The 23,087-nt window shown below is 44.1% G+C and overlaps 1 protein-coding gene across 2 annotated transcripts in view; it reads left to right on the forward strand.

The window, feature by feature from the left end:
- The window catches only part of myo18b (myosin XVIIIB), a 69,003-nt gene that overhangs the window by 42,757 nt on the left and 3,159 nt on the right, over nucleotides 1-23,087 (forward strand). The window contains exons 33-43 of one of the 2 annotated variants that reach the window (XM_030723977.1): nucleotides 1,408-1,512; nucleotides 5,497-5,658; nucleotides 5,762-5,875; nucleotides 6,704-6,820; nucleotides 6,908-6,991; nucleotides 7,236-7,373; nucleotides 7,459-7,644; nucleotides 15,165-15,298; nucleotides 15,394-15,435; nucleotides 20,636-20,788; nucleotides 21,954-22,948. In XM_030723977.1, the coding sequence (XP_030579837.1) occupies nucleotides 1,408-1,512; nucleotides 5,497-5,658; nucleotides 5,762-5,875; nucleotides 6,704-6,820; nucleotides 6,908-6,991; nucleotides 7,236-7,373; nucleotides 7,459-7,644; nucleotides 15,165-15,298; nucleotides 15,394-15,435; nucleotides 20,636-20,788; nucleotides 21,954-22,911 (2,193 nt within the window). In that variant the 3' untranslated portion in view covers nucleotides 22,912-22,948. The remainder of the gene's footprint in view (nucleotides 1-1,407; nucleotides 1,513-5,496; nucleotides 5,659-5,761; nucleotides 5,876-6,703; nucleotides 6,821-6,907; nucleotides 6,992-7,235; nucleotides 7,374-7,458; nucleotides 7,645-15,164; nucleotides 15,299-15,393; nucleotides 15,436-20,635; nucleotides 20,789-21,953; nucleotides 22,949-23,087) is intronic. The other variant, XM_030723976.1, reaches the window with a different exon arrangement.

A 23,087-nucleotide genomic window follows, 5' to 3' on the forward strand; every position in this document is an offset into this window, starting at 1 on the left:
AAGGTGAAAGAGCAGTGGCTCTACTCCACGATCCCTCCAGATGTCCTCCCCATAACTTTAAGGTGGAGCCCAGCCACCCTATGAAGGAAACTCATTTTGGCTGCTTGTATTTGTGACCTTATGCTTTTGGTCATTACCCAGATTTCATGACCGTAGGTGATGTTTGAATGTTGATAGAGTGCTAAAATGAAAGTTTCACCTTTCTGCTCAGCTCTCTTCACCATGACATGATACAATGCCCACATTACTGCTGATGCCATACCAGTCCGCTGGTCCTTCCCATCACTCATAAACAGATACCTGAACTCCTGTGCCTGATGCAGCCCCTCTCCCCCAGCCCAGAGGGAGCATTTCACCATTTCCCAGGTGAGAACCACGGCCTCGGAGGGGCTGACTCTCATCCCAGACATTTCACACTTGACTTCAAACTGCTCCAGTGCATCCGGTCACACTCTGATGAAGCCAACAAAATCACAACATCTGCAAAAAACAGTGATGCTCAGTATTCCTGAAAAGGTTGCCTTCCTCACCCCTGCTGCACCTGGAAAGCCTGACCATGAATATTACAAACAGGACTGGAGAAAAGGGGCAAAACTGGCAGAGTCCAGCACCCACTGTGTTTGACTTTGTGCTGTGGATGCAGTCACACCTCTCACTTTGGTTATAGCCAGTGGCTCATAACAATAGACCCAGAACCCAGAACACCCCACAGGTGACCCTTAGCACCTGTTTGTTAGCCTTCTCCGAATCCACAAAGGTTTTCGGAAAACCCTAAAAAAACTGAAAATTGGGAGCTGGGTAACCTCACCTGGAAGCAGGGAACCCTGCTATGGAGCCAGGCCTGGGAGGGGAGCATCTGACATCCATCCCTGTATTCATGGGGCTCGGTTGGGCACAGACCCCCCCAAAAATAACAAGCCTCCATCAAACTGTGGCCCACCACCCACAGGGACAGAAGCTGGGCTTGTGTGCAGTGTGAGCTGGGCGGCAGGCAGAAGCAGGGGTCTGGGTGTGTTGACCCTCAGCATTGCAGACTGTTTTCAAATGGGTAAATACTGGAGCACAACAGCTGACATATGAATAATAAGTAAGTCTAAACTCACTGATTTATTCAGCATAAGCTGGTTAGAAGACCTCAGTTTGTGCTGTTTGTTTTGGGGCGACTGTTGTGATTTGGTGTTTTATAAATAAAACTGAATTCAATTTAATTGATCCTCAGCAGATGATGGTGTTTTTATGCATGTCATTATGCAGGTGACAGGGAAAATTCCCTGTCAGGTACAATATAAGTTCATTCAGACTGTTCATTCATCATTCTCCCTGCGTGTTTATGGTGTGTGTGTGTGTGTGTGTGTGTGTGTGTGTGTGTGTGTGTGTGTGTGTGTGTGTGTGTGTGTGTGTGTGCAGCTGAGGCAGTTGGAGATGCAACTGGAGCAGGAGTATGAGGAGAAACAGATGGTGATTCATGAGAAGCACGACTTAGAAGGACTCATCGCGACTCTGTGTGACCAGGTACAACACACACATGCACGCACACACATTTAACATAAAGTCATACTTTTTTTTTTTTTTTGCAGATACATGAAAATCTCTGCTGGACATCTTCATTAAGTTTTTCATGTGTGATAGGTTTTTCCAGCAGGAGCTGTCTGATTTATGTGCCTGACTGGAAGCTGCCCAACATTGTCATATCTGCATGATCCTTAAACTGATGTGGTTTTACAGTGGAGTCATTTTTGAATTCACACATGAAACAGACCTCTGACACTGCCATCATTCATCTGCACTGTATTGTCACACTAATGTTTCATGCTGAAAAGCCAGTTTGTTATTTGTACCAAAGAGACCATATTCCTCCCATACTGGCTTTTCTTCATTGGTAAATGGGCTGGTTCTTATATAGCACTGTTCTGCTCTACCTGAGCAGAAAATGCATATACATGTCTTCATTCACCCATTTACACACATTCATACAAGCACTTATTGCTACATCTAAGTTTCTATCTAACATTCACCTTCTGATGAAGGCATCAGGAGCAGCTCGGGGTTCAGTATTTTTTCCCACTAAAACTTTGTGAACCCACCGAACAGAAAGACTGTTTTAAAACACTCGCTTGGCTTCTCAGCAGGCATGATGTTACTGATCTAGAAATAATACCAGCTCATTGAGTGAATGCCTGTCTAAGGTTCACACTTTCTTTTCTTTTGCTTTGTGGCCCTCTCTGCCTTTACCTCCTTCACTTACTCTGAGTTCTTTTATTTCACAGTTACTCATTAAGAAATTACATTTCAACTACAGGAGAAAAGCTTCAACTTGGGGGAAGCAATAGTACCTTCATTTACAGAGGAAATGTTCATACCCAGAGGCCTTTACACTGTGAAATATTTACACAGTTTAAAGCACAAAGTCTGTTTATTGCCACTTTAATATAAATCGTAAAAGTGAAAACTTCCCCAGGGTCTGGTAGCTGGTAGGTCACTATTGGCCGCAGTCTGCTATCATCCAGGCAACATCGTAGATCTGTCATTGTTGCTGAATGTTTTCTATGCATTTGTCACTGCTGAATTACAGGCACTACAAAACAAGCATATGCAGGAAGAGGTGGTAGCTAATTTTACACTCTGTCACTGTGATGAGTGGCCAAGATTTGGTGTGTTGCTAAGCTGGCAAACAGCTTCAATTCAAGCCTTTCAGAGGGTGCAAAGTGAGGAAGGAAACTTGTTTGAAATATTCTGTGATAAAGCCTAAAAAAAGAGTCATTTTGAACATGAAACTAACAAATATGAAACACACACTGTGGGTTACAGAACTAAAACTGGCTCAAGTTTGGCTATTTTAAACTTAATTTTACAAACTTATTCTTGTTGTAATAAATCGAGTTATTTGGGTTTCAACTTCACCCACACACTTTACATGTGATAGTGTCTATGAAGTTATTACATTATTTTGTTATGTTATTTATATGTTTATTATTTGTTTTTTCTTCATCATGCATTTAAGAGCAAATATTGTTGGGTAGTGGGTACTTTAGAAAAATGTGGGTAAGATTTAAAAACACCGTGATAACAAGATTGGTAGTCTTAATTTTTTTCAAATCTTTAGTTTCCAAAGTATTTTACGCTGACGTTAGGAAAACTTTGTTTCTGCATTGTTCCTTATTGTTTTCTTCTACTGTACCCACATTTACTCACTGAAACCATTTTATTGGCGTCATGCAACTATATTACACTGTGAATCACTGGCTTTATTTGAAATAATAATAGTCATAATCATAAATCATTTTATTGTTTCAGCCACATGCTAATTTTTTAATAAACTAGATAGCGTTATAGTTCCAGTCTCGTACAATTTGTCGTGAAAGTTTCGAAGTACAAAACCAATTACACAAAAGTTGAGCTGCTGTGTGAAATGTAAGTAAAAACAGAATGCAATGATTTGCAGACTTTCATCCATCCTCTTACCCTGATCAGGGTCGCAGAGAGGCCGGGTACCCCCCCGTACAGGTCGCAGGGCCAACACAGAGAGACAGACAACCATTCACACCTTAGAATCGTCAGTTAACCTAACCTCACTAACTGCATGTCTTTGGACTGTGGGAGGAAACCGGAGTACCCGGAAAAAACCCACACAAACACAGGGAGAACATGCAAACTCCACACAGAAAGGCCTGGGCCCAGACCTTATAGCTGTGAGGCAACAGTGCTAACCACTACACCACCATGCTGATTTGCAGAGCTCATAATCTCATATTCACAGTAAAACATAGAAAACATATCAAATGTTTTTAAGATTTTAAGAAAAATATTAACTTACTTTGAATTGATGGCAGCAACATGTGACACTACATGTGACCCCGAGTGAAAAATATCAAGGGAACAGTTTACTTGGGAACAGAGCTTGGTGGTTGCCTGTTGTGGTGGTAATCCCCAAACCAGATGGTGGTCACTGGAGGTGAAGGAGTCCTATCGGGCTTGGTTAGCTTGTGGGACTCAGCTGATGGGTGCCAGCAGGCCAAGTGGAACGCGACTCAGATGGTGGCTATAGCAAAAACTCAGGTGTGGAAGGTGTTCAGTCAGGCCATGGAAAAAGACTGTCAGACGGCCTTGAAGCAAATTTGGCAACCCGCAGGTGACTCAGGAGGGGAAAGCAGTGCTGTACTCAAACGGTGTATGGTGCAGGTGGGGCACTGCTGACTTCAAATGAGGCTATAGTTGGGTGATGGAAGGAACACTTCAAGGACCTCCATAGTCTTACTGGCACGCCTTCTGTAGTGGAAGCAGAGTCTGAGGATGAGGGGGCTGACTCGCCCATCACTGGGGTGAGGTCACTGAGGTGGTTAAACAACTCCTTGGTGGCAGGGCCCCCAAGGTGGATGAGATTTGCCCTGAGTTCCTGAAGCTCGTGGCTGTTGTAGGGCTGTATTGGTTTTACATGCCTCTGCAACATTGTGTGGAGATCTGGGTTGCTGCCACTGGATTGGTAGACTGGGGTGATGACCCCATCTTTAAGACGGGGGACCGGAGGGTGTGCTCCCCTCCGGACAGTTCTCGCCTTTTTTTGACCCTGCCCAAACTGCCCAACACGCTGCAAATTCAAAATGAGTTCATATTTTTCTTTAAATTGTAAATTTTCTAATTTCAAACATTTTTTGTGTTCTATGGTGAATAAAATATGATTTTATGAGATTTGTAAATTACAGCTGTTGGAGTTATGGTATAAATTCATTTCTGTTTATTATAACTTATCATATCTTCTGTTTGTATATTTTCTATAAGTTGTTTTATGTACATATGATACTGTTGTTTTTATGTTTGAAATGGAAACACGTGGTGGTATTTCTTACAAAGGAAGTTGTAGTTACCTGCAGGCTGCTCTCAGCCTGCAGAGAACACATATAGGATACGTGTCTCGTATACGCCATGTTACATGCGCACATGTCACAGTATGCTTACGACCATATATGGTAAGGAAAAAGCCAAGAATGTTTATTACATGCTGTAAACTGCGTTTGGTGTAACCCACGTGATCTTATTGTGAAAATCCGAATAAAAGCGCTGCGCAGGAAGCAGTTCGCCGGGACAGATAACTTCCGCTCAGCTGAGAGCTGAGTTCAAGGAACGGATCTCTCCTCCTTGCGCAAGTTCAAAAGAGTTGTGTGTTTGTTCTCAGAGTTATTAAAATGATCTGAACCTATCACAGCATTCTGTCTTTATGTACACTTTACGCAGCGTCACCGTTTTTTGGAACTGGAACAAAATCCTCATATTTAAAATCTTAATTAAAATGACCTTAAGGATCTAAAATTCTAAATTCAAATGCTAATCAAAAGTATCATGAACATTTCTTAGTGGATGATTTGATGTTGCCAGTGGGGGGGTCTGATGTCCTTTGTGACTGAATACAAGGACCTGGAACTGGTCAAACATAAAGAGCTACTTTCACTTTTTCAGTTATAAATTTAGAAGAGCATTATTCTAAGGTGTCACACCTTACAGGTGGGACACAGAGACTTCGACATAGAGAAGAAGCTGAGGAGAGATCTAAAGAGAACTCACGCCCTTCTGGCCGATGCCCAGCTGCTTCTTGCTACCATGGAAAGCTCAGGGCAGAGCCTACCCAACGGCAGCAAAGAGCAGATAGAGCGCCTGCACTTCCAGGTATGCTCACTTTTACTTACACTTTCACCTCCACAAACCTACACTGGTGTCACCTACGGTTCTGCTGGAGATACAGTTATGTGCTCTCCATGTCTCCATTTAGCTCGAGGAGAGCGAAGCGAGGCGACTGGAGGCTGAAAGCATTCAGGCGACTCTCTCCCAGGAGCTGGAGAACACTCAGGTGGAGCTGGAAAATATCTGCAAGCAGAAAAGTGTGGTGAGTGTTTTATTCTATTGGATAAGATAAGAAATCCCTTTATTAGTCCCATGATGGGGAAATTCTGGATAGCAGTAGCAAAGGTATAGTACAGAGCACAAACAATAACTAAGATCCAATAAAACTAAAAATAGAAAGTTTAAGATTAAAAAATAGAAAGTAGAATGTTAAAAAATCTATATGAACAATATGCACATGGAGGACAGAATATATTATATAACAGATTGTTACAAAATAGATGGTGGTCTAATTCTGTTTCTGGGAGCAGTGCTGGGTAAAAAGTCTGGATGCTGCATTTTGGGTTCAGCAGCCTCTCACTGATGGAGCTCCTCAAAGCTGTCCCCCCACGCATGGGGTGGGAGGTGATCTGCAGACACGTGACACATGAGAGCAGAGGCTGAGAAAAATCAGTTGTTGTGTCTAATGATGAGGGGCTTTCCTGGTGTCTTAAGTGAGGCGTGTGACACTGTGTGTGTGTGTTTGCATCTACTGGAAAATAACAGTGATAGTGTCACAACATGTTTGAATGTTTTCTGATATCTCTGAGCTGTTTAGGGTTAGTGCTGTGGTTATGTCCTTGTCCATTTACTCATGCTATATGTTTAATCATCATGTAGATAATAGCTTAGACATTAACTTTAGACACAAACTCTTGGTAATATTATCCAATCATCCACACTGGAATCCATGAAGCTATAAACAGGGTTGGATTTTAAGCTAACCCGACCGGTCTGTCATCTTAGTTTGGGAACAGAGAACACTGTTTGGAATTATAAAACTGGAATATGGAGCAGTCTTCCATTTATGTTTCTGTCTTCCTGAGTTCAGGTGGATGAACAGTTAGCCCTGCTACAGCATGAGAAGGTGGACCTGTTGAAGAGGCTCGAGGAGGACCAGGAAGACCTATATGAACTTATGAAGAAGCACAAAGCGCTCATTGCACAGGTGCTGCCTTTCAGCTTGTCCTTCAAATCTTATTAATCACTTGGTCGCCCCAAAGTGAATCTTAATCTCTGTCTTTGCCCTCTTCAGTCCTCCAGTGATATCTCTCAGATCAGAGAACTACAAGCTGAACTAGAGGAGGCTAAGAAACAGAAACACTCTCTCCAAGAAGAGGTACCTTTGGTTTGACAACCAGAAAATAAAAGTGCCACTAAGAGGTTTATGAACCAAATGTGCTTCTAAAATTAGCTGGGATGAGATTGTAATGGATTTAAGGAACATTTAACATCCTTGTTGCAAGTCTTAATGTAACTGCCAGCTTCAGGTGGAGCACTTTCGTGCTTTCTGATATAGCTGTACATAATTTGATCCTCCAAATTTTTTGGCTCATTGATATTTCTACCTACTCATAACTCAGCTCCAGCAGTCTGTGTCGAGGGTGCAGTTCTTGGAGTCGTCCACTGTGGGGCGCAGCATTGTCAGTAAACAGGAGGCACGTGTACGTGACCTGGAAAATAAATTAGAGTTTCAGAGAGGGCAGGTCAAGAGGTTTGAGGTAAGATCAGATCATTCCTTTCCAGCTTCAATGCATAAATATTTATTAGCATGCAAACACCTGCATCACCTTTTCTTATGTGCAGGTGCTGGTGCTGCGTTTGAGAGACAGTGTGGTTCGTCTGGGTGAGGAGCTGGAGCAGAGTGCTCAGGCTGAGGCTCGAGAGAGAGAGAATGCCCGATACTACCAGCAGCGTCTGCAGGACATGAGGCTGGAGATGGAGGAGCTGACCCAGAGAGAGCAGGAGAGCAGCCGCAGACGCATGGAGCTGGTAATCACTGCTGACTTAGCTCCACAGTGGGAACACTTTACAATAACCACTGCCATAAATGGTCAGCTGACCAGGAGAGTTCTGAAACTGACCTTTATAATAGTTTCTATTTAATTTCAGTTTCAACACTTACGTGATCACATCTGCATTTCAGCCTTGTTTCATCTGTATCTACATGATGTGTGTGTGTGTGTGTGTGTGTGTGTGTGTGTGTGTGTGTGTGTGTGTGTGTGTGTGTGTGAGAGAGAGAGAGAGAGAGAGAGAAAGAAGAAAAAAACAATGCATGTATTTAACTTTCTGGCAAACCATCAGGCGACTCAGGAGGGGAAAGCGGTGCTCTACTCACATGGTTTATAGTGTGGGTGCTGCTGATTTCAACTGAGACTACAGTCGGGCGGTGGAAGGAATACTTCAAGGACCTCTGTAATCTCATTGACACACCTTCTGTAGTGGAAGCAGAGTCAGGGGATGAGGGGGCTGACTCGCCCATCACTGGGATTGAGGTCACTGAGGTGGTTAAACAACTCCTTGGCGGCAGGGCCCCTGGGGTGGACAAGATTAGCCCTGACTTCCTGAAGGCTTTGGATGTTGTATAACTGTCTTGGTTGGCATGCCTCTACAACATTGCATGGAGATCTGGGGCGGTGCCATTAGATTGGCAGACAAGGGTGGTGGTCCCCATCTTGAAAAAGGGAGACCAGAGGGTGTGTTCCAACTTTCGGGGGATCACGCTCCTCAGCCTCCCCAGAAAGGTCTATGCCAGGGTGCTGGAAAGGAGGGTCCGTCCGTTAGTCAAACCCCGGATTCATGAGGAACAATGCGGTTCTCGTCCTGGTCGCGGAACGCTGGACCAGCTCTTTATCCTCTCAAGGATATTCGAGTGTGTGTGGGAGTTTGCTCATCCAGTCTACATGTGCTTTGTGGACTTGGAGAAGGCATTCAACCGCATCCGTCAGGGTATCTTGCGAAAGGTCCTGCGGGAGTATGGGGTGTCTGGGCGATTGTTGTGGACCATTCAGTCTCTATACAACCACAGTGAGAGTTTGGTCTGTATAGCCTGCAATAAGTCGGACTCATTTCCTGTGGATGTTGGACTTTGCCAGGGTTGCCCTTTGTCACTGATTCGGTTCATAATTTTTATGGACAGAGTTTCTGGGCATAGCCAAGTGGTAGAAGGCTTCCACCTTGGTGGCCTCAGAATCTCATCTCTGCTCTTTGTGGATGAAATGAGCTTCCTCCGAAGGGTGGCTGGCCTCTCCCTTAGAGATAGGGTGAAGAGTGCAGCCATTTGGGAGGGGCTCAAAGTAGAGCCTCTGCTCCTCCACATTGAAAGGAACCAGTTGAGGTGGACATCTGATTAGGATGCCTCCTGGGCACTTTATGGGTGAGGTGTTCCAGGCATGTCCTACCGGGAAGGGGCCCGGGGCAGATCCAGAACATGCTGGAGAGATTATATCTCTTGGCTGGCCTGGGAACGCCTTGGGGTTCCTCCAGATGAGCTAGTGGAGGTGACTGGGGAGAAGGAGGCCTGGGCTTCTCTGCTTAGGCTGCTGCCCTCAGGACCCGGCCCCAGATAAGCGGAAGAAAATGGATGGATGGATGTAGTGTCTGTGTTGGAAAAATGAAGCAAATGCACAAGTGCCTAAAAACCTGTTTGTATCTGAAGGCTGTGGTTGCTAAAAGACTGAAGAAGGTCCTTTAGAAGACAATGAGAAAACAGCTTTCTGTCTTGACCTCTGCAAACACGTTGCTGCTGAGTTTATAGGCTCAGTTACTTGTTTTTGGTCATAGTGAATAAAAATCTTGGTCATGCCACGTTCCACAATGGGGGATTAGTTGTGATATGAAACCACATGCTCATTGGCTAACGAGTTGTCACAAGCCATTAGCCAGTGAGCATGCAGCTTCACAGTCAGACCTGCCCTTCCTTGTCACATATTTTTTCCTTGTGCTCAAAATTTTGACAGTGGAAATGCAAAGCTTCAAAACAAGACTTAATATCTCAATATCTCAGCTTTTATTTCCAGATATTTGCATCTGGATCTGATACACAGTTCAGAAGATAGCATCTTTTGTCTGAAGTATTGGAACAGACAAACTTAAAATAGATTAAAGTGAGTAAGACTTAATATTTAGTTGCAATGACAGCATCAAGCCTGTGACCCACTGACATCACTAAACTTTTGTAATCTTCTGTAATGCTTTTCCAGGCTTTCACCACAGCCTCTTTCAGTACCTGTTTGTTTTCTTTTTCTTTTTCTTTTTTTTTTTGGGGGGGGGGGGGGGGGGGGGGGGGGGGGGTTGTTACTCCTTTCAGTCTTCTCTTTAGCAGTGCTCTATAAGGTTTAAGTCTGAGACTGACTAGGCCAGTCTAACACTTCTTTCCCCTGATGAACTCTTTTGTATTTTTGGCAGAATGTTTCAGGGTCATTATCTTTAACAGGAAGAAATCTGCCAAGGCCTATTGCAGCAGAACTAAGGGAGGTTTCAGGCTCACCTGATCCAGCCCTAACTATAAGCTTGATCATAAAGGAAAGTTTTAAGCCTAGTCTTAAAACTAGAGAGGGTGTCTGTCTCCTGAATCCAAGCTGGGAGCTTCTACTGTAAAAAAATGTATTCCCCTGTTTAATCCATTAAAATAAATGTTAAGAAATGGTCAGACAAAGTATTCTCAGGGAATACTGTTAAGTCTTCAGTTTCTATGCCATATGTCAGGACAAGATCTAGAGTATGATTAAAGTGGTGGGTGGGCTCCTTTACATTTTGAGAGAAGCCAGTTGAATCTAATAATAGATTAAATGCAGTTTTGAGGCTGTCATTTTCAGCATCTACATGGATGTTAAAATCACCCACTATAATGATTTTATCTGAACTGAGCACTAAATCAGATAAAAAGTCTGAGAAATCAGACAGAAACTCTGAGTAAGGACCAGGTGGACGATAGATAATAACAAATAAAACAGGTTTTTGATTTTCCCAATTAGGATGGACAAGACTAAGAGTCAGGCTTTCAAAAGAATTAAAACTTTGTCTGAGTCTTTGATTAATTAATAAGCTGGAATTGAAGATTGCTGCTACTCCTCCTCCTCGACCTGTGCTTTGAGGGAGGGTGCTGACGGGGGAGGCCTATCCATGGAGTGATACACAGGCCTCTACAGGCCAGACAACAGTGCCCTGACTGCCATGAGGTATCAGGATGAAACCCTTGGACCCATTGTCAGACCCTATGCCGGTGCAGTGACTCCTGGGTTCCTCCTGGTGCACAACAATGCCCGGCTTCATGTGGCGAGAGTATGCAGGCAGTTTATGGAGGATGAAGGAACACTCGCCTGACTAAAATCAAATAGAACACCTCTGTGACAGTTTGGGCACCTCAGACTATCCAGGAGCTCATGAGTGATGGTCTGGACTGATGGTCTGGTCCAGACCTGGGAAGAAATTCCCCAAGACTCCATCGATCCTCTCATTAGGAGCCACATCGTTGTTAGGCATGCAAACAAGGACTTGGGGGCCATACAAACTACTGAGTACCATTTTGAGTTGCTGCAATGACATTTCAGCAACATGTTCCAGCCTGCTGCATCATTTTTTTTTTACTTTGATTTTCAGTGTCTTTGAATTCAGTCTCTGTAGGTTGATAATTTTCATTTCCATCAAATGATGTGGCTTCCTTTCATTCACACATTCCCCAGTCCATATCAGTGTAGATATCAGCAGGATTTTTCCCCTATTGAGCTCTGATGTGTTTTCAAAGTGTTACTTTAATTATTTTGACCAGTATATACCAGAGAGTTGAAACCAAAAACCTGCTAATGTTTTTGAGCAGTGTACAAATCATGCAGCTTAAAGTCATGTCATTTTATTTACATAGCACATTTAAACACATGAGAACAAATTGCTGCACAGCAAGCATTTGAGATGTCATTTCAACCATTATAATGAAACCTATTGGCATGTTTAAATGAAATGTTCCTAACTTTTAGGAGCACATCTCATTCTGAGCTACACGCTTCTTGTGAGACATACTGGCCTTTCTATACTAGAGCCCTTCAAAATGTGAGACTCTATATATGTCTCTATATGTGGGACGGGGAAAAAGGATAACAGTGCTGACAATGCTGTGCAGTCCCACATAAGGTGGGACAGCTGACAAATAACATCATGGGTTATTTGTCATGCTGCAGAATGAGAGCAGTCAGGGGCCTCCTTGAAGGCTAACACCTCTCAGATATCTTGCCAACAGTGCTTTTACATTGGACACACTCACCCATTCATGTGAATGGATGAGTGTGTTCAATCTTTAGACTGGTACTGCATTTCAAGATATTTTTTCCTTTTCAAGGCTTTTCTCTTTTGTATCTTGTTAAAGTGACACATCTGTTTCATTAAAAAAAGAAGGAGAAAATCTTTGTTTCATCACAGACAGAATAGTTCCACACATTTCTTTATGATCGACCTCCTGAGCCACCCCCTGCAGGTGCCTGTGGCTCAGGTGGTAGATACCAAAGGTAGAGCAGGTCATCTACTAGTTGGAAGGTTGATGGTTCAATCCCTGGCTGCTCCAGCCTGCATGCCAAAGTGTTCTTGGGCAGGATCGTGAACACAGAGTTGTCCGTTCATCGGAGTGTGGATGTGCATGAATGTTAGAAAGCACTTAGATGTAGGAATGGCTGAATGAAGACGTGAAAAGCGCTTTATAAGAACCAGTCCATTTAGCATTGTACTGTACCTAAGCAGCATGTAGGCTGCTAAATATAAACCCCAACAGGAGGCTGTGACACATGATTTCAGAGAGGGGCTGGCACTTAAAAAGTCCTGGCAAGAACATCTTCCTCCAGGCTACAACTAAAAGTACCCCAGACTCAGTTCTCATTAACAAAAACAGCTGCTTTATTATCTGAACACTTGAAAACATCAGTGTCATTACTGCAGAGTATAATCATAGCAGCACAAACAGCACAAGCATGTGTGCACACTGCTGTGGGATAAATGTGCGAGCAAACAAACCTTCTTAGAAAAGGACAAGTGTGATGCATTTTCAGATCTTTTTCTTAGACGTTCTGATCATGCAGTATATTAATATAGTGAACCTCCTCAGTCAGCCACAATCATGGTATTGGCCAGAAGAACTAAGACAAAAAAGAGACCAAAACAATCAAACAATAGAAATCCATTTTAGCTTAGCGGTACATCAAGTTAATGGAATCAGAACTTTCTGATGAACATTTGACTGTAAGTTGTGTTAAATTGAACCCTATTCTTAGGCTTATGGGCTCTGTGGTCCCAGGATAATAACTTGGATCCTATTTGCATTTTTTAGGGCTTGATTCAGAGCAGTAATAATAAGATAGCACTTGATATGATCAGACACTCAAACCACCAAAGAAAGAAATAAGCAAACAGTAAAATTAGTATTTTTACTGAGGTGTGAGGAATGATTCTCATAGGCTGATGAGTTATCAATACCCATATCACTGATTGTATGAAAGAAGTAGATGCAGCCTCTGAAACAGCTCCAAAGAAGGCAAGTGTAAAAACCCAGATCAACAGCTGACCTTATTTTTCAGTTAATTTATCAGCACTTTAAACATTTTCCAACAATTCATAGTTTCACCTCTCAAACAAACAAATAAACAAACAAACAAAAAACACATTAGCTCTCAGTGGGAAAAAATCATGCTGGATACTGATAGGGACTAGGAATGTGTTGGGAATGAAAGGAGCCACATCGTTTGATGTTAAATGAATGGTACCCCCACATGTTTGTATTCATGTCTGACGTCAGGGCACGCTCCCAACACAGAGATGTTCCAGAGGTGAGGAGGGGAAAATGTGAGTGTCCTCCTGCTGTGAAACCATTCTTGTTTTGGGCGTTGTCTCATTGTTGCCCCTCTAGTGCACCTGTTGGTAATTTCATGAACACCAAAGCAGCTCAAACTGATTACCAACCCCCCCAATACTTACCTGACCACATCAATATCCCAGAGGTTTACCTGACTGACTGACTGACTGACTGAACTCTGATTAAAAAGTGGTCCTTTAATTTTTTTGAGCAGTGTATTCAGAATCAGGTACACCTTTCCTATCCCTCCCAGTACTTTTGTTCTTTTCCTGAGACAGCGTTCATAGGGACAGGATGTTGCACCCTCACCTGCTGGATGACCAGTTGGTCTGTGCAACTATATGTAATAGCTGAATGTGAACTACTGATTTTTATGAGGTGTGAGGAGGTTACCGTCCCATTTTAGCTTTAGTATTTATGGACAGGTAACTTAGATGATGATTTGAGCAATATTTATACATAAATGAGGATATTTGCAAAGCATTTGCTGACTTTTTGTTTTGACTGGTGCTGTATATTTGAAGATTGTCTCAGTCCTTGATGACTTTGAGATGCTGTCTGACATTTCTCTTCACATCATGGAGGAGCGGATGAATCATTCCACAGCATCTTTCCAAAGCATTAATCCACAGAACATGAAGTTTCAGCTTTTTAAAACACAAATTGTTAATAAGTCTACACATGTGCACTGAGTTAATGTTTTTATTGGAGTGATGGGGAACGGTCTTTAAACTCTGCTGTATAAGAAAAATTAATTTCACCTCCATCAAGTTAGAATTTGAGGGTTAATAAACATAGTTTCTACTTACTGAAGATATCAGATATCCACACAGTTACAGATTCAATCATCTTCTTGCTCTCACTGACAGCAGATTTCTTTGTGACCTCTGAGCTGAGCCAAGAAAGCGAGAAGGAGCTTCAGTAATTATTAAGTTATTAGCACAAAGCAACACACTCGCACACAGACACACACAAGGATGCCCTTAAAGAACCTACCAACCAGCAATGCAGACTTACACACATGCCGGCATAAATAGACTTAATCATACACACAACAGCGCGCACACACACACACACGCGCACACACTCCCACCTCTCCACCACCATTCAAACGTCATCTCCCCCTCATCCTGCTTCCTCTCTCTGACTGTGATTAATCCTCATTGTCTCTTCAAGGTTATGAGCGCGCACACACACACACACACACATACACACACTGGTACATGCTTATTTGTTTCTATGACAACTGTGGCTCCCACACCCGTCTCAAAGCCAACAAAGCCAATAACTTTGAAAGCCTGGAAGCTTTAGGATGTGTTGAATGTGCCTGTGTGTAGGTGCAGGCATGTGTGACAGGATGCAACAGGGATAGAACCAGCAAGAAATAAGAAAGCACAGACGAGATGATTTAATCACTTTATCCTCTGAATGGCAGCTTATGTATGCAACAATTTTCTAGTAAATAACTGGGGCAGAGCAGTACAAACATCAGCAGCAGTACTCAGGTCACAGGACTGTGCACGAGAGAGGACATGCTGTCGGACATTTAGCATTTGAAGGTAGCTGCTCTGGCCGATTCATCCTCAGGCTCTTTATGTTTTGCTGGGGGACAGTGATAGTCACCCCTGCGTCTTCAAACATGCTTTAATCATGTGATGTCTTCAATTTTTTTAAACAGGAAATGCAGGTTGAAGAGCTCACCACTGTCAGGCAGACATTACAGGCAGACCTGGAGACATCCATTCGCCGCATCGTTGATCTCCAGGCGGCCCTGGAGGAAGTGGAATCAAGTGATGACAGTGATACTGAAAGGTAATTCGCCTTCATTAAGGTAACTCCAGCTTTGGTTCAGTGATGATATCTGTATGTCTGAACTCAACCTTTCATCATTCTGTCCTTCAATCCAGTGTTCAAACTGCCGTGGAGTCCTTTACTCAAAAGAAAGACCTGTAAGAAACTCATGACCGTGTGTGGCTGTTTTTTGGGTATATGTGTATGACCTGAAAACATCAGACCTTCACATGTTCTCATTAAACATATCATTGTAATAATGATGAACAGAATAAGAGAAAAATTGGCCTCTTAAAAAGCAATTCCTGCCTCTTATAACTAATCTTGGGCATGATTTCCATCATATATAAAATTATTGTACTCACCAAAGTCAGTGCACAGTTACCTCAGCTTCACCTTCTATGTAATGAAACAGTTGTGCAAATTTTATATAACAGCCATCAGATCACTAAGGTTATTAATGAGTTTTGTTTTAGCCACTCTGTGTGTGTGCGTGCATGTGTGCACGTGTGCATACGTGCGTGTGTATATTGCAAGAAACACTTTGAAAACACATCAGCTCTCAATGGAAAAAAGTCCTGGATATCTATACTGAAATAGACTTGGGAATGTGTTAGGAATGAAAGGATGATGGGGATGAAAATTATCACCCTACAGAGGGCTGAATTCAACAACACCACAAAAATGAAAGTGAAAGAATGCTGCTGCAGGCTAGTCCAGTTTGCCAAAATTTCATTGCAGCAACTCACACTGGTACTCAGTGTTGGATGGACTGAAACATAATGTCCCAGAGGTTTTCTTTGGATTTAGGTTAGGCGAGCGTGGGGGGGGGGGGGGGCAGTCAGTGGTATCAATTCCTTTATCTTCTAGGAACTGCCTGCATACTCTCGCCACATGAGGCCGGGCATTGTTGTGTACCAGGAGGAACCCAGGACCCACTGCACCAGTGTAGGGTCTGACAGTGGGTCCAAGGATTTCATCCTGATACCTGATGGCAGTCAGGTCCTGTTGCCTGGCCTGTACAGGTCTGTACATCAGTCCATGGATATGAGACCATCAATGATCCACCACCATGTCGATCATGTTGAATGATGTTACAGGCAGCATAATGTTCTCCACGGCTTCTCCAGACCCTTTTATGACCGCCACGTGTGCTCAGGGTGAACCTGCTGTTATCTGCAAAACGCACAGGGAACCAGTGGACCTGCTGATGGTGGTATTCTATAGCAAATTCCAATCAGGCTCCACGGTAGTGGGGAGTGAGCACAGGGCCCACTAGAAGATGTTGGGCCCTCAGGCCACCCTCATGAAGTCTGTTTCTGATTGTTTGGTCAGAGGCAGATAAATAAGGGGGCTGCTAACAGCAGGTCAGAACAATCCTGATCCTGATCTCAATGTTGACAAAACACTTTGAGTGCTCAAATAAATTAGAAAAGCACTATCTAAGAACCAGTCTATTATCATGATCATGAAGAATCCCCACACGGGTACGATGCATCAAACTACCGGCTGATTATCTGCCTCTCCACAACAGGGAAGCTCTGCTCAGGCATTGTAGCAACCAAGCCGAGGAGGCACTAGTCAACATATGAGTATGGCCCAGAAAGGCATTGGAAATAACACCAGAGAGTAAAAGGACCAGCTTCTGGTTGATAGAGCATTAGACCAGGACTCTAAAGACCTGACAGACCAATGGGAGCACTGCCTGGATTGACTACAAGAAAGCCTATGACTCAATGTCTCACACATGGATACTGCAGTGCTTGGCACCGTACAAGGCTTTAGTGCGTTAATAACATTCATCAGGAACTCAGTGTGACTGTGGAAGACAGCCCTGGTCTTGTTCGGAGAAACCTTGGACGGAGCACCTCTGATCATTCAGATTATATAAACCATTTGTATTGGAGGTAAAACTGTAAGCATGACACAAATATGGTCTGTTAGTTGATCAACAGGAATAACAAGGAAAAATATAATTTGAGGCTACAAGTTTTGCGTGAATCATGGTTCAAGATCTTTATTTATCTTGTACTGTGCCAGGGTGCAGCATCTCAGTTCATCTTCCATCTGAAACAAGCTGTTTTAGCTCCTGTCCCTTTATGCAGACTTTCTTCCTATTGGCTGCCTCTCACAAACAGATAGATGGAACAGCAGGTGGGTGTGACCATATTAGTGATATCAAGTTTCAGTAGCATTTTATAGAGCCTAGAGAAGAAAAACCTTTCCGAATTGGAGCAATTAAAACAGTTTGAAGCCTGAGCCTGTGGTCATTTTAAAATATTGGCCATGTTTAATATGAACAGACACCATTGTAACACTGTCTATACACACACATATATATATATATATATATATATATATATATATATATATATATATATATATATATGACAGTGTCAGCAAAAAAAAGAAAAATAGGTTACCTTTGGTGAGTACAGTATTGTTATTGATACAAATGATTTTTTTTGACAAAACTTTGAAACTAAATCCTAAGTAATCAGAATTATGCTTCAATGTGACTCAAATGTAAAAGGATGTGTGCATGGCTACTAACAGTCCAAAAGCCACATGTACACTGGAGCTTTAAAAAAAAAAAAGTAACTATTATCACAAGTAAATTACAGTATGCCTTACAGGATCCATCCGTCCATCCATTTTTTTCCACTTATCTGGGGCTGGGTTGTGGGGGCAGCAACCTGAGTAGAGAAGCAAAGACTTCCCTCTCCCCAGCCACCTCCACCAGCTCATCTGGAGGGACCAGATATAATCCCTCCAGCGTGTCCTGGGTCTGCCCCGGGGCCTCCTCACCCAAGCGGCACCCAGAAGGCATCCTAGTCAGATGCCCGAGCCACCTCAACGGACTCCTTTCGATATGAAGGAGCACCGGCTCTACTTTGAGCCCCTCCTGAATGGCTGCACCCCTCACTCTATCTCTAAGGGAGAGGCCAGCCACCCTTTGGAGGAAGTTCATTTCTGCCGCTTGTACTCATGACCATAAGTGAGGGTAGGGATGTAGATGGACAGGTAAATCAACAGCTTTGCTTTTACGCTTAGCTCCCTCTTCACCACGACAGACCGGTGTAGCATCCGCATCACTGCAGATGCAGCCCCCGATCCGTCTGTCGATCTCTCGTTCCCTTTTCCCATCACTCATGAACAAGACCCCAAGATACTTAAACTCCTCCACCTGGGGCAGGAACTCGTCCCTGAGCCGGAGTGGGCACTCCACCCTTTTCCAGCTGAGGACCATGGCCTCAGAATTAGAGGTGCTGATTCTCATGCCAGCCGCTTCACACTTGACTGTGAACCTTCCACTGCGAGCTGGAGGCCACGACCTGATGAAGCCAACAGGACTGCATCATCTGCAAAGAGCAGAGACGAGATTCTGAGGCCACCAAGGCGGAAGCCTCACGCCACCTGGCTATGCCCAGAAAATATTGTCCATAAAAATTATGAACAGAATCGTGACAAAGGGCAGCACTGGCGAAGTCCAACACCCACAGGAAACGAGTCCGACTTATTGCCAGCTTTACAAACCTCGCACAGGATACCCCAAGGGATGCAGTCAAATACCTTCTCCAAGTCCACAAAACACATGTAGACTGGATGAGCAAACTCCCACACACACCCAAATATCCTCGAGAGGATAAAGAGCTGGTCCAGCAGTCCGTGGCCAGGACAAAAACCACATTGTTCCTGTTGATTCCAAGGTTCGACTACTGGATTGACCCTCCTTTCCAGCACCCTGCCATAGACCTTACCAGGGAGGCTGAGGAGTGTGATCCCCTGAAAGTTGGAGCACACCCTCCGGTCTCCCTTCTTAAAGATGGGGACCGCCACCCTGGTCTGCCAATCCAGTGGCACCGCCCCAGATCTCCATGCGATGTTGCAGAGGCATGTCACCCAAGACAGCCCTACAACATCCAGAGCCTTCAGGAACTCAGGGTGAATCTCGTCCACCCCAGGGGCCCTGCCTCCAAGGAGTTGTTTAACCACCTCAGTGACCTCAATCCCAGTGATGGGCAAGTCATCCCCCTCATCCCCAGACTCTGCTTCCACTACAGAAGGCGTGTCAGTGGGATTCAGGAGGTCCTCGAAGTATTCCTTCCACCTCCTGACTATACACTCAGTTGAAGTCAGCAGCAATTCTCCCGCACTGTAAACTGTGTGAGTAGAGCACCGCTTTCCCCTCCTGAATTGCCTGATGATGAACCACTTCAAGGCTGTCGAAAAGTCTTTTTCCACGGCCTCACCAAACTCCTCCCACACCTGAGTTTTTGCCTCGGCCACCGCCCGAGCTGTGTTCTGCTTGGCCTGCTGGTACCCATCAGCTGCCAGACTGGAACAGAACCCAACCTCTCTCCAGGAGACTGTTCCAGAGCCCAGGCCATGAGTTGAGGTGAGCCAAACTATATCTAGCCGGTATCTCTCAACCTCATGCACTAGCTCAGGCACCTTCCCCACCAGAGAGTTAACATTCCATGTCCCAATAGCCAGTTTCAATAAGGGATCGGTCCGCCAGGGCCTCCTTCCTTAGTCACCGTCTGACACACACTGCACCCGACCCCTACGACACCACCTACGGGTGGTAGGACTAAAGGAGGGTGGGCCCATGTCGTCTCTTCAGGCTGCGCCTGGCTGGGCACTGTAGGCTAAGGACCGGCCATCAGATGCTCTCCCTTGAGCTCCCTCCCCAGGCCTGGCTTCAAGGTGGGGCCCCGGTAACCCTATCCCAGGCAGGGTAAACAGTTCCTTGTTGACATTTAAACAGGGGTCTTCTGAATCGCTCTTTGTCTGGCCCTCACCTTACACAATGTTTTTACTATAATTAGCATTTTTTTCCCCTTCTATGTGCACTTAAACAAAAAGTTTGTCCTGTTATAAAGTATGCCATGGAAGTTTGTAGTTTGCCTTGGAAGTAAGAAAATGGCATTCTCTAACCACCTGCCTGTGGAAAATGGTTCAGCATGGGTCATTCCTAATGCAGCATCTATCACTCTAATGATATTGAAGGACAAAAGCTAATAAATAAGTTTTTGTGTGATTCCAAAGCTTTTTAGAGATAGAGACAAAAATAGCCCCAATTTTCACCTGCATTATTTGGTGGAAAATGATGCCAGGCAATGAAAAGATAAAAACTATTTAACCGAGACTCAAATCAGGGCCTTGTTCAAGCATGAGCTCAATCTTACAGCTCATTAAATGTTGCTCCATTGTAACCATAGCCTGGCTTACAGTGGAATCATCATGTTTGCTGAGCTGCTTTTGTAATGTGTTTGCATGCTTATTGCAGCTGAAAATTGGGAGGTTTTTCACTTTGGCTGTAGCAGTGTGCTGAGGTATGCTTTGGTCCTGCAGTGACTCTGTGTCCAGCGTTGGGACAGAAGATATTGGAGAGGGTATTCGCACCTGGTCAGGCATTTCTAGAGGATCCCTCCGTGGTGGCTCTCCTTACAGCAGCCATAGTGGGCGTCAATCTGTTGCTGACACCATGAGCACCTACAGCTTCCGGTAAGTCTGCTAATGCAAGGTCATTCAAGGATGTGCTCTAAACTGCAATGATTAATCAGTTAGTTCGTCAAAAGTATGCTAACTAGCTGTAATGATTGATTGTTTCAGGTACTTTGGTACAGTTGCATGATAGTCAAATGAATATTTTATAGGATGATTCCAGTTTGACGTATAATTCCCATTAAATTTAACAACTTTAACAAATTAAGCAGTTTTAGACATTTTCATTTGTGCCTTTTTAATTTTTTTTAGAAGTCCCACTTACACATACAGTCAAATCCATAAGTATTTGTAGAATGACATAATTTCTGTTGCTGTCTGTACACCAGCATAGCTAAGAAATCCACCAGCGTAGATTTTCGGCTTTTCCCAGTTGAACAAAAATACCCATTGACCCTTTTGGAGTTAGAGCCCTCACTTGTTCAGAGAATACGGTGTTTCTGGGTTCGAGTGCCTACTGCATGAAATTATTTAGCACCAGTCATGTGTGACATAATGTTGTTTTTATGACCAAAATATTGTTTATTGTGTTGAAGAGATATAAACTGAATGTCACTATGCCTGGGCTACACTTTTGTTTAAAATTACTTTGGACCGCAAGATTTTGCAACAAGACAATATGACTTATATTCATCCAGGGAGGTCACTGAGAACCCAATGGCAGCCTGCAAGAGGGTGGAAGAGCCTAAAAGAAATATCAAATGTTAAAAGAACACATGAAACACATGAAAAAACATTTTAATAGTGGTGAAACATTACATCTGGTGGTGAAAGTTTGTTACATTTTGTGTACAGCAATTACAAGAAGTACTTTCAAACAACATTTTTAAAAACTTGTGATTTATGCTGCAGTGTAGGTGGCTGATAATGTTCAGGAGAGAAAATGTTAATAAAATGTTAGTAGCATGCTGTATGAACAGAACAGGACCACAACATTAAGTGTTGAATTAGTCAAATTCATTTGATATAATGCTCAGCATTATTGAGGCTGTTTGGTTGGACAAAGATATTTAATCCTTGTGAATGCTATTTTTTTTTCACACCAAACAAGTAATAAATAAATTGAGACAATATTTAGTTGCAGCTGTAGATGCTTGTGTATATTAGTCAAACATACAGCATGGACTGCCTTGTGGTTAAAACTGATTCTTTTTTCACTCTAAAGCTCTTGTGTGGATCCTGGTGATGAAGGCTCTGAGGCCGGAGGCGTCGGTAGCAGAGGTCTCGGTCGAGCCCCATCCTCCTCAGCCCTGTCTGAGCTGCTGGAAGGACTTCGTAAGCGCAGAGCTGGTGGTGATGCAGGAGGTGGAGCTGGCAGTGCTGTGTCCTTGCCCATTTATCAAACAACCGGAGCATCAACTCTCAGACGGAGAGCCTCGGCCCTCTCTCTCAGTCCGGAAGACATCCAGGAGCCCAGACCTGGTCCCAGCATCCTAAAACCATCCTCACCGCTCTTGCCACGTGCCACCAATACTCGCTCCACCACTGACTTGCAGGTACCTGCCGGAGCCTCTACAGCTGGAACCAAAGTCTCTCGCTTTAACTCAAGTGATTCCCTCTCTTCACTTCCCTCATTGCCTCGCCTCTCCTCCATGACATCCTCTCTTGCTCCTCGTCATCATCCTCCCTCATTATCCATCCCAGAGGAAGACCCAGAGGAGCAGCGGCACTTGCATGTGACAACTCCCATCCAGCGCTCCCCTCTGGCACCACGACGGTGCATGTTGGGGAATCTTATTACAGAAGATGGAGGTGAAGGCTCTTTGGGTTCAGAACCCATGGTCTTCCAAAGTCGCCGTCTGCCTGTGGACCGTGACGACGCAGCCTCCGACATCTTGCCCGCCATCAGGAGAGCTCAGTCCACTAGCAGCCTGGCCAGCTCAGTTAGAGGAGGTAGGAGGGCCCTGAGCGTCCACTTTGGAGAGCTGCCTCCCTCAGGCCGCAGCAGGAAAAGCTCTGAGTCGGAGTCCTCCAGCTCAGGTGGATCAGGAGGAAGCTCCCAGGGTGGTGGGCCAAGACGCAGGATTGAAAGGCCACAAGGAGAGAGACTAGAAGCAGAGGGCAGCGAGGGGGGAGACGTGGCTTCAGTCATGAAGAAATACCTGAAAAAGGAGACTGACTGAAGCAGATGTGGTGCAGCCTCAGGTGTGTAGATGTCAGGTACGTGTGGTAACTGAGGGAACATTTAAAAATTGTAAATATAGTGGCTTGCATCAGATTGCTTCTTTATTTCCACAAGTATGTTTGTCAAATCCATTGTAGAAACCTTCTTTAAGGGCTCTGTTATGCTCATTTCCAA

The sequence above is a fragment of the Archocentrus centrarchus genome, unplaced genomic scaffold (assembly GCF_007364275.1).
Source record: "Archocentrus centrarchus isolate MPI-CPG fArcCen1 unplaced genomic scaffold, fArcCen1 scaffold_30_ctg1, whole genome shotgun sequence".
NCBI lineage: Eukaryota > Metazoa > Chordata > Actinopteri > Cichliformes > Cichlidae > Archocentrus > Archocentrus centrarchus.